Source organism: Peromyscus eremicus, chromosome 4 (genome assembly GCF_949786415.1).
Source record: "Peromyscus eremicus chromosome 4, PerEre_H2_v1, whole genome shotgun sequence".
In the NCBI taxonomy this organism is placed as follows: domain Eukaryota; kingdom Metazoa; phylum Chordata; class Mammalia; order Rodentia; family Cricetidae; genus Peromyscus; species Peromyscus eremicus.
In genome coordinates, this window is record NC_081419.1 from 68816556 (window position 1) to 68828782 (window position 12227).

Here is a 12227-nt window from a genome sequence, read left to right on the forward strand (position 1 = left end):
AAAACTCTGCTTGGTCTCCTGATCAGGGGCTGCAGCAGATTTGTGGTCCAGAACTTGGGTTCCTGGCACCCATTCCAAGGGGTGCTTCTTACTGTCCAAAGACACCTCTACCACCAGGAACAGTATCATGACGAGGGTGGCAACAGCTTCCCTGCTATGGCAGAGTTGCCCTCACCTAAATCCAGTCATGGTTCTTATGCTCCTCTCAAGCTTTGCCCTGCAGAGGTGAGCTGAGGAAGGAAGTACCGAGCCCCTCTGCTTTCAGAGCATGCAAACTTGGAGTAAACTGATACAGCTGGCTGCTGGCAGCCAGTCTGAGACATGTATTACAGCCTGAGGTGGTTGAGCCTATACATGCTCTTATGGAGAGTTCTGGAAGGCCTGGTAGGCAGGGGTTCTGGCACTGACTCTAAATGAGCTATCTTGGCTCTGTGAAGACCAGGGCCCGGTTGAGTGGTCTGCACAGATACTGTTCTGTGATGGTCTCTGCTGAGGATGCTGCTGAGATGCTGGGCTCCTTGGGAAGCAAGCCATGATCCCCACAGGCCATGACAGCACGGGGTCAAGGCAGGACAGGGATGGTGCATAAGTCATCAGTGTCAAGAGTCTGCCACTGAAGAGCCTCCAGGGAACTTGTGGTAAAGACCTGTCAATTAGCTGGTCTACAGCACTAAGACATGTCCAACCTTTTGACACTGGGACATGAAGTTGACATTTACAAAGATAACTATCAAGAGCCACACAATCGAGTTTTATTTAAAAAAATCATAAAATAATCTTAGACTGTTTTAAGTGAGTTTGTGGTTTTGCATTGGGTGGCATTCCCAGCAGCCCGTGGGCCACAGGCTGGACCAGTCTGGATCAGCTTGCAAGGCCCAAAGTGTTGCCAGCCTTTCCCATCACCCTTTCTGGATAAAGCAAGTTGCCAACCTGCCCTTTGAGACACCATTTCTGTGCTCCCCATCTCAGTGGCTCAGCTCAGGGAATCATCTTCCTTCTAGTAGTTACTTCCCAACCCAGGCAGGGGAGGGTAACACTGTGACTACCCTGTCTGCACACAGGGGCAACTGAGGCTGACCTGATTAGGAATCCACCAGCACCAGCATACCAGACAGGGCAGACGGCTCAGCCTCAACGGCATGTCCTTCTGACTCATTCTGGATGCTTTGCTCAACTGCCATGCACCTGCCAGAGGAGGTGACAGGCGTGGGTCTTTCCTATGCAAGCCTGGACTGTAGTGGGAGGGGGCAGAGAGCACCCCACTCTTCACTTGCTTCCCTTGGGGTCATCATTTCTTCTGGGCCCTGTTTATCTGTTGTTTTTTCCTCCTCAGCTTGGAAAACTGATAGGAAAAACCACAGCCACCCTTTGAGACCTGCTGCCTCAATGCCTACTTTCTAGTTAGTATGTGATTTGGATGCTTGTGGGGGTCACAGACAGGGCCCCTGATGGGAAAGAAGACATATGGGCTTATTAAACTGATAAGCTGGCTTTTTCTGGAGCTTGGGAGGTTCCCCTAGCAGACATGAGTGTTTGGGTATGACCCCAGAAGGGCTGAAACACACCTCCCTGAGACAGAAATCCTGGGAATCTTGCCTGCTTCTGTCCGTCCCCCAGAAGACAACAATCACTCATTCACAAGCACATCACCTAACCCCTGCTGTGTCCCAGGAAGTATGCCACAGCTGCAGCGGAGTCCCGTCCTCTGCTCATCCATCTTAATGTCATCAGTCTGGCTGTGGCTGTCGCCAACTCCACAGATACGAGGCACATCTCTTTCCCTCTGGGCAGTGTTGGGGGAGACATCAAGCTTCAGGCCATCTCAGGAAACCCCACCCAGATGGAGAGCGAAGGCTGATTTGAAGCTGGTGAAGGAATCTACAGTTATTGCAACCCAGCTGTTTCTTCTTTTCCGGGCTCGAATGGGTTAACAGAGGTGGCAGCAGTGCCCCAGTTCCAAACGGAAAATGTTTTGCCAAAAGTGGCATGTGCGTCACTAGGGACAACAGAGTACCCAACTCTGAGGGCAGCTTGGAGTGATTCATTGAGCATCTAGAGAGAAAAAGAGGTGGGGAGAGACAGGAGAAAGGAGAAGCATGGGGTTGCTTTTCATCTGTGGTGCTCTGAGCATCTGAACCCAGCCAGGTGTTCCTGCAGTTGTCCTGCATGACGACATCCACAAGCCTGGTCCTGGTTTTCACTCACACACACATGAGAAGCCTTGCAAAGATGCAGGCCTGCTCTGTGAAGAGCAGAAGGCTCAGGCCTGGGCATCTGTCACCACAGCCTAGGCCAGCTGTGGAGCTCTGTCCCCAGACCTGAGTGCCTCTATTGTAAAACGAGAGCTCTAGGGGAGACTGTCCACCTAGGAAGCCAGAGCAGTGGCCTGGGACTTGGGCTCCCTTAGAGCAGACTTCATAGATTTGCTATGTTATCACCACTGACCCAGGTGGTAACAAGCCCCGTTTGGCTTTCCTGCAGAGAATGAGAATTTCAGTGTCCTTCTCAAGGTCATTGCCAAGATTAAGAGAGATGTCTGAAATGTTTCTAGCAAACATTTATTTTGTGTCCAGTGTGTGGCTGGTGCCAGGGATGTGCAATGGCCCTGCAGTCTAGGGGGCAGGCAGCACACTGGTGTGGGGCACAGTGCTCTTGTTGAACAGACCTGCGCTCATGTCATCCCAAGATTCCCCGAGACTCCCAGCTCAATTTGTCACGTGACTAGCCACCTATATCTCATTAAACTTCTACTGGAATCTCAAGCCCATGGGCTGTCTCTGGGCACCTCAACAGACCAGGCTGGACCACCAGCTGCCTCAAGGATCCAATTAGCAAAGATGCAAAGGGGCAGAGCAGGAAGCTTGTTTCCCCGCGCTACGTCAGGAGGGTAGCAAGTCTAGCAACCTCCTAGAACACTGTCTGCCTTCCTGCCTGACAGTAGCTCCCAAACGATACAGGAACAGCAGCCGTGGGGACGAAGGTGTGGGTGCCATTACCGTGCTTCTCTGCAAGGGCATTGCTCCTGCTTTGTGGGGTCCAGTTCCCAACATGAGGTAATGGCCTGCAGGTTCCCCAATTCTTAGAACTAGAAACACCTCAAAAAAGGAGAGAAGATAGAGGAACAAAACAGAGGAGTCAATTAGGATGGAGAACTGGCTCCTCCCTCAAGAGCAAAGGACAGTTCCAAAGGAGTCCCCCGGGAGGAAGGAGCCACTGGGGTCATGGTGGAGACATTTGTCCTGGATGACAGACAGGCATGCTCTGAGGCAGAGGGTGTGCTCAGAACACACAGCAAGCTTCCACTAACTGCAGCTGGGCCCTGTGCCAGGGTGACCACTCACCAGTGACCCCAGTGTTGGGGTGGGGAAGGGGCTCCCTGAGTCCCCTCACTGTGCACCAAGAAAGGACAAAAGCTGACTCCTAAGGCTGTGCCACAGGGCAGGGCAGGGTTCCTTCAAAGATCTTGGCGACATTTCAGACTCCTGCAGGAGGTTGACGGGGGACATTGTAAACCAGCATATGGGGTGGACAGAGATGGAGGGCCTGGGAGCCCCTGAGACCAGGATTCGTGCCTCCTTGGACTACACCACTGCTCCTGGGTCCTTGCCCAGCCGTCCCTGCTGCTCCAGCCTTGTGCTGATGTCGCTGGTTTCTATTGGTGTATCCAGTCCTTGTAAGCGTTCGGACAGCCACTTCATTGGTGATATCACCTCCAAAGCTGGAGTTACCTTTTCAAACAAAGAAACAGACTTGGGGCTGGGGAAATGACTCCGAAATTCAGAGCTCCTACCACTCCGAAAGAGAATCCAAGTTCCAGCACTCACATTGGGTAACCCCAGCTTCAAGGGAGCTGATGACCTGCACTCCCACATGCACATACCCACACAGAGACACACATATAAACATATGCTTAAAAATAAGTGAAATCAAGAGGGGGGAGAAGTAATTCTCTATTCTCCCAGGAGCCTGATGGGTACATACTGTGACTCAAAAACTGGGTTTCCTAGGACCCTGGAGTTCTACCAAAGTACCTCCAGAGTGTAGATAAAGAGTAGAGAAGGAGAGCCCCCCCCCTTTCTGCCCTCAATGTAGCCTGAGTGGAGGCTATTTTTCTGTTTGTAAGTTGGATATAAAGAGATAACATGTGCCAGGGTGTGGTGGCTCATGCCTAATCCCAGAACTCTAGAGGGAGAGGCAGGTGAATCTCTGTGAGTTTGAGGCCAGCTTAGTGTACATAGTGAGTTCTGAGCCAGCCAGGGCTAATGTCGTGAGACTCTGCCTCAAAACAAAACAAAACAAAACAAAACACAAAAAAGGAAAAAAAAAAAAAAAAGAAACAAACAACACAGAAAGATGACATATGGAAGACAAGACTCCTGATCACACACAGCCCCCTTCCTCTGGACCCTGCTGCCTTGTACAGTGGTAGATAAACTTACCTTTAGTGAATGGACGCTGGAATATCTGTGGGGTATGAGGGCAGTGTGACTCTAGTCTCGGCTGCAGTTGATGGGTCAGAAGCCAAGTGTAATCCCTTACTCTCCTGTTTTCAGGAACCATCTGCAGGGACTGGGGAGGTCCTTCTGTCCATCAGCTACCTCCCGGCTGCCAATCGCCTCCTGGTGGTGCTGATTAAAGCCAAGAACCTCCACTCTAACCAATCCAAGGAGCTTCTGGGCAAGGGTAAGTGAGGCTGCAAGGAGACAGGCAGGGTGCCCCAGCTCTGGGATGCGTGCAGAAGGCAGTGGCATAAAATGGAGGTGGGTGAACAGGGAGGTGATAGGAATCCAGCTGTAGAGTCAATCTCAACATCTGTTGCCCAGGATACACTAGTCAGTTCTGACGGACACACTCATGCCTTTAAGTTCTCTCACATCTCTGCTAGTGTTCCCACATGCTCCCACTCTCTTCTCTGTTCCAAGCCTTGGCCAAATACCACCCCCAACACACACAACTGCTGAGCATGGGTGACAGCCGAATGCACCCCACCATACACACCTGCTGAGCATGGGTGACAGCAGATAATGTGTGGCTGTGAGGGTAAAGTCTGGAGCTTAAGGAGCCTATAGCATGGCTACCCACATAAGCCTCTTCATGAAAGCCTGTAGGTTTGGGGTTGCCTTCTGATACCTGGGCACAGGTCCCTAGTCACGGAGACTGAGCAGGCTCTCCTAGCAAAGCAGGAAAGCAGCAGGGATGAGCCGGGTCATACCTACACACAAAGCAAGATAACAATACTACAGAAATCATCATTATCATTATGTATAAAAAGTTACAACACAGATTTGCCCGTGCATTCCTAACAGGTCTTGGGCAAATGAAATCAGAAGGGCTGGTGTTGTAGTCCTGAGCCACAGGTCAGAGGTGGATGTCTTGCTCTTCATCCCTTCCAGTCAATTCTGTCTTGCTTTTTTTTTTTTTTTTTTTTTTTTTAAATAGCTCCCATCAGGACCATTACAGAAGAGCACTTTGTGTCTGAAATATCTCTGCAGAAATAACAAACTAACCACCCAGGGGCGATAACGATAGCAATAAATACAAAGTAACAATTACTCTCACATTAGCTTGGGCAACCTTGACTAATGAAAATAAAATGTCCTAAGCTGTGGAAGCTTGCCTGCTGACTTGTGAATTTCCTGGGGACCTGGGAGCAGGGAGCCTGTCCTCACCCTCTCCACAGGAAATCCAGGTCCTCAAGGAAAGCTTAGAAAAGAGACAAGTGACCAGAACTCAATTGGCCAGCAGGAAGTGACTCATCATCTTAACAATGGACTGGAGAATGATGGTGGGGAGCACACTGTTTTCCTGGTCTGATTTGAAATCAAACTGGAGGACACATAAGGCCTCGTCTCTGACTTGGTTTGTCAAGTCACTTAGAAGGTCTATGGTCAACGTGGTTCCCCAGAGGCCCTCTGACATGCCCAGGTCTGAGCCACCCATTGACTTTTGTGACAGGCTAATATATCTCTAATCTGAAAATCCAAAATCCAATAAATGCCAACATCTGAACTCTCCTGACCACTAGTGGAGAATTCTGCTCAAAACAAAACAACAAAACAAAACTTGGTTTTATGTTGTATAAAATAGTCTTCAAGCTGTGTGTACGATGCATGTGTAGGCCCGGAATCCCAGCTACTGTGAAGGCAGGAAGACCTCAAATTCCAGGCCTGCGTGGGCTGCAGAGAAAGTTCAAGACCAGCTGGTGTGACATAGTGCAACCCTGTCTCAAAACCAAAAAGAAAAAGAAAGCTGGAGATTTTGCTCAATGGTAGAATGCTTGCTTAGTATGTGTAAGGCCCTAGGTTCAAGAAAAAAAGAACCATGAAGTGGATTTTATGCTTCCCTAAGCATATCCCATCCCCAAGATATCTTGAAATATATATATGCACATTTTCCCCAAGTCTGAAAAACACCCCAGATCTGTAAAGTTTATGGTCTCAAACCTTACAGATAAGGATACTCAACCTGGATGGTCAGTCTCTCACATTCTAGTGCAAGTTACAGACATAGCAACTTCGTCTCTCTTCCTAAATCTCGGCCAGTGCCTGCCATCTAGTAGATACTTCATACCTGTTGAGTGAATGCACCGTCCAGTGGAGGTGTAGGGAGAAGGAGACGTATTCCAGGTGCCATCAGACCCTAGCAGCTCACCCCCACCCTGTCTTTTTTTCCTCTGTACCCTTGCCCAGATGTCTCTGTCAAGGTGACCTTGAAGCACCAGGCTCAGAAGCTGAAGAAGAAACAGACGAAACGGGCCAAACACAAGATCAACCCTGTGTGGAACGAGATGATCATGTTTGAGCTACCAGATGACCTGCTGCGGGCATCCAGTGTGGAGCTGGAGGTGCTGGGCCAGGGAGAGGAGGGCCCGAGCTGTGAGCTGGGTCACTGCAGCCTAGGCCTGCATGCCTCGGGCTCTGAGCGCAGCCACTGGGAGGAGATGCTAAAAAACCCACGCCGGCAGATTGCCATGTGGCACCAATTGCACCTGTAGTCGGCTGCCAACCACCAACCTCGTCCTTCTTGGGCACGGTCATCCTCCAGGCTCAGCTGCCAGTCGCCCCCTCCTACCCCTGTCCACATGCCTACACCTGAAGACAGATGCAGATGTGTTGGCTGAAGCCAGGATCTCATTCCTCTTTATATATATTCCCAATACTAAAAAGTGAGCAGAGTCACCAAGGCAGTGTGATTGGCACATCAGGATCATTCAGAAGACTGCCTCTTTCTCATCTGTGCTATGGGAAAAGACGCGTGTCAGGTACACTCTGTGGGCAGCCATCCTTGCTCACTTTAGTCTAAAGCAGTAGTTCTCAACCTGTGGGTCCTGACCTCCTTGGCAAACCTCTATCTCCAAAAATCCTTACATTATGATTCACAACAGTAGCAAAATTAGTTATGAAGTAGCAATGAAAATGATTTTATGGTTGGAGGTCACCATAATGTGAGGAACTTTATTAAAGAGTCTCGGCCTTAGAAAGGTTGAGACCCACTGGCTGGCCAGAAGGTCCTTGGGCCTTTGGGGGTCACGCCAGATTGATGCTCTGGGTGGAATACACAGGGCATCTGTCTTTAACAAGCACAGGGTCTCTGGAGCAGAGCAGGAGGGGCTGCTTTCCATCCTTGTCCTCCAGGAGCTCCACACCAGGGCAGTGTGAAGAAGGGAACGCTCTGCTTGCTCTAATTCTCCCCTTTTCTGCATTTGCTGTTCCATCCCACTCTTGAACTGTGTTGTGTGTTTTGAGTGTTTTATTTAAGAAATCAGGGTGGGCTTTGTTTGTTTGTTTTTTATCATACCCAAGGAACTCTTTCCCTGGCAAGCTCTGGTGGCATTCTCTGGGGTGACTGGTGCATTCTGAGGGCTAGCTGTCATGTCCACTAATGCCACCACCCTCCCCCAACTGACTCTGTGGGGCAGATATGTCCTTCTCAGTGTGCCCGTACTTCAGAAGGAAGCAGCTCTGAGCTTGGCCTATTCCATCTGGCTATGTGAACGGGGAGATGGATAACAACTCCAAGAGGAAATACGGCCTCTTGAAACGCACTGCCCTCCAGCTTGGGAGACATGTCCCTTTAACTGGCAAATGACAAGAGTCTAGGTTTGGAAATATCTGCCTCCATTGATATTTCCAACAGCTACCCACACTGGGAATTAAGTGTAAGTGGCTGCAGGCGCGGATACCTGTGAGACAGGATTTGGATTGTCAGTCACTTCCTTGCTCTACGGCGCCTCGGTGTGGCCATCTATAACACAGCACCGATGTCACCGGAGCCTGCTTGCCCAACTACAGAAGGCAAGCAAAGAGGCATCTAAGCAGACATAAGTTGTCACTGCTCACCTGATGGCACTCCTAGCTCCTCATGGCTGTGCTTTCTTTCCAAAACCTCCTCTGTAAACTACTCAGAGATGTCAGACTGGTGAATCAAAAGTCTTCAGTCACTTTTTACATTGGCTTAGCTTGTTTCCAGCCATGCTTGTAAGCCGCTTCTAAATCGGCTGAATCTGCGTGAACAGTTGGGATCAGTGGGAAGGAACCTAAGCCTCTGCCAGGGAACACTTTCTAGCAAGAGACCAAAGCTGAGGCGAAAATAAAGTGAGAGGCCATTTCAGGCTGGGCTGCTGCTGGACAGTTAGGAGTTCACCTTCAGTCCTCTGTGAGTCCCCTCCCAATGTCAACCAGGATAAATGTATCAGTTTGTTGAGTGTTTGCCCACCAAGACCTGGCATGTGTCTGTCCATTCTGATTTGAGATGACTCCAGGGGGTGATGACCTTAATGGAAACAGCAGATCATGGGATTATGAGGCAGTTCAGGTGAGCTCAGACGTAAAGGGACCCAGGGGAAGGTGGCGGTCTCTGAACTGAAGTGAAGTGGGGATCTTTGGAGGAGAAAGGTAATCCTGTGGAGTGTTTCTGCCCTTGGTGTTTTCTGTTGTCACATGCTGCGTGTTCATTATGCAGTCCCAAATCAAAGCACAAAAAGACGCATGAGACATTGTGGTCACATGTCTGGTCACACTTTGGAACACAAACCTTACAGTGATAAATAAATCATTTCCAAAGGGGTTGGCAGCCCAGTGTTTTTCTTTGTTACTTTTCCTTCATATTTTAGATATATAAGATTCAGAAAAAATGTGCACTAAGTACCCATGAACCACTGCCAACTTCAATAAACCTTGACAACTACAGTTGAATCCCCTCTAGTGTCCTATACTGAGAAGACCAGGATCTTGCATTCTGATTTGTTATCACCAGCATTCTTTATGGTTTTACTATATAATCATGTGAACCTTTGGCACTAGAGAGTATCTGTGTGTTTCTAAACTTTACTTAAATTCTTAAATTTCACCACACTATTTTTGTTCAACATTAAAATTTTAAGCTTCATGCAGACATATGGTTCTAACTAATTTCTTTTTCATATAATATTCCACTACATGGATCTACCATATCCCATTTTATTGATGTACTCCTCTTTCTCTCTCTCTCTCTCTCTCTCTCTCTCTCTCTCTCTCTCTCTCCCTCCCTCCCTCCTTCCCTCTCGCTCTCCCCGTCTCCCTCTCCACCAATCCCTGTCTCTCTTCTCCTTCTCAGCAGTTATTTTATGGTAACTGCCACTGTGGACATTCTTATGAGTCTTTCCCATGTACATGTATAGTCTCTTGGAGATGTCTCTAAAAGTGAGTGGAAACGCTAGGGCAAAATGTGTGTGTATGTGTGTGCACATGTGTGCATTTTGGAGCTTTGACTACATTTCTGGAAAGAAATATCGAGTGGGCTCTTGTGACTCTTCAAGACTCTACCCAGTATCCCGTCTGTGGAGGACTGAGGAAGCAGGGGACAGGAAGGGGCAAAGGGCTGCATGGAATCCGGCCACTCTAGGCCTTCCAGGTGTCCTCAGTGCTGGCCTCTGGAAGAGGCGTCTTGAGATTAAGCAAAGGACTAAGTTTTATTTATTTATTTGATTTTGGAGGGTTTATTTTATTTTATTTTTGAGACAGGGTCTCTCTATGTAGTCCTGGCACTCACTATGTAGATCACTATGCCCTGGCCTTGAAATCACAGATATTTGTCTTCTTCTGCTCCCTGGGTGCAGAAGAATGGAAGGTTCTTTAACCAAGATAAATGACTTCTAAAACAGTCATGTGGTATTTTCACATGTGACTACTTACTTTATACTTTCTACAACCATTGTTACATCCCAATGGCAACAGGGAGGCACTTGTATTTCTGTAATAAAATGGGCTAAGTGGGCTTTATTCCACAGAGCCAAATATCATACACTATAATTCGCAGGTAACTATGAAGACAGCCCACCTAAGCCCCAGACTACCACTTGGTTATAGCAGTATATGAAAGAGAAATCGTGGAGATCCTTGGTTACTGAATCAAGGGCTTCCCATGGAAGAGCCCTCAACAACAAACCATGCTCTGACAGGATAAGGTCACCTTCATCTGGAGCTCTGAGCCAGAGCTGAGACCCTGGAACCCTGTGGGACACTGTCTCTGGCCACCATTACTTCCCCAAATGAGTCAATTGCCTCTGGGCCTCAGTGTCCCTATCTATAAAATAAATTTGAACTAAATGGCCCTAAGGCCCCTTCCAGCGTTAACCATTTGTAATTCTGTGGTTTAGCACGTGTCTTAACTAGGGCTAGTACTATGACAAAACAACCATGAGTAAAAACAACTTAAAGAGAGGAAGGCTTGTGTTCTGCTTACATATCCAAAGTCATAGTCCACTGAGGGAAGCCAAGCCAGGAATTCAAACAGGGTACGAACCTAGAGGCAGGAGCTGAGGCAGGGGCCATGGAGGGGTGCTGCTTACTGGCTTAGTCCTCATGGCTTGCTCAGCCTGCTTTCTTATAGAACTCAGGGCCACCAGTCAGGGGTAGCATCACCCACAATAGCCAGGGCCCTCCCCCATCAATCACTAGTTGAGAAAATACCCTAAAGGCTTGCCTGTCTACAGACTTGATCTTATGGAGGCATTTCTCAATTGAGGTTTCCTCTTCTCAGATGACTTTAGCTGTGTCAAGTTGGCATAAAACTAGCCAATACAGACTGGTAACAACTTTGTTTTCACATGTCTCATGTAGAAATAAAAGGAAACCCACACAGGTGGGTGCCTGCCCTCTCTGCTTCGCATTGGATAAAGCTTTGCCGTCTGTTGACAGTCCCTCTGAAGGCTACCGATGCTCCCGTGAGCAAGAGCATGGTACCGGAGGCTCGGAGGGAGCTGGGTCTCATCTGTTTGATTGATGCTTGGCACTGGTACTTTTCTGCCCAAGAGTTCTTACTTTTTTAGAGCCAGTTGGATGCCAAAATTTGGAAGATTCAAGTTGGAGCACATGTCCATCTCCCTCCACAGCAGACATCTGCCCGGGATAAAGTTGAGAGATGGAGGGGTTGAGCACTACCTTAGTGCTGGAAAATGCTCCCCCACTCCCGAACTCCCTGCCCTTTTCTCTTGCAGGTGAATTGGTACAGATGGTCCCAAATGGGAACTGAGCAGCTTTCCCCAGACCAAGGTGAAGGAGCCAAGCCATTCTTGATATTGGGAAATAGATGTTGTCATGGAAACGAGTCTAGTGGTAACCACTGTGATTAAAGCAGAGCTCCTGTGGCATCTGGTCTTCAGTTGGGATTCGGCACTTGTCAAAGTAGCCTCCAATTTCTTGACACACTTTCCAGAGGTTTTGAGACAGCTTGTTGGCAAATGTGGGTGGCAGAAGTCCTACTTCAGAAACTCCGATGCCATCCAGGGACAAGCGAGGAGAACCTGCTTTTCCAGCCCAAAGTAACAAGTCAAATTTCTCTCCAGCCCCTCCCTTGAGGGGTCAGGTGAGATGAGCAGATGCAAGCTGAGGAAGGAGCCCCAGTGCTCTCTCTGAGGAAGGAATGGTGGTTCCCACTCAGGCTAAGGTATAGGTCATCCATTTCTCAGGTGTTCCTGGCAATACCAGGAGATGAGAACCCCAATACTTCCTGGCACTCACTTTATCTTGATAAAAAAGGGGCACAACAACGATGAAAATGTAATTGTGCCCAGCAGGTTGCAGCAGTGATTTTTCCAAGGCCGTATGCTTCTAAGAGACTGGAGAATTTTAATATGATACTCTAGCCCTAAAGTCAAGACTCTTAAGATCCATCCAGTAGCCATGCATCCCTACTTGAAGATCATAGTCCCCAAGGGTTCCCTGGAACTACAGAGTCCAAACATGGCT

General features: G+C 48.6%; 1 protein-coding gene across 1 annotated transcript in view; it reads left to right on the forward strand.

Annotated features, from left to right (window-relative positions):
* Syt13 (synaptotagmin 13) overlaps positions 1 to 7573 on the forward strand; it is a 39445-nt gene extending 31872 nt beyond the window's left edge. The window contains exons 5-6 of the mRNA XM_059259442.1: positions 4554 to 4683; positions 6690 to 7573. Of these exons, the coding sequence (XP_059115425.1) occupies positions 4554 to 4683; positions 6690 to 6994 (435 nt within the window). The 3' untranslated portion in view covers positions 6995 to 7573. The remainder of the gene's footprint in view (positions 1 to 4553; positions 4684 to 6689) is intronic.
* Positions 7574 to 12227: the final 4654 nt, after the last annotated feature.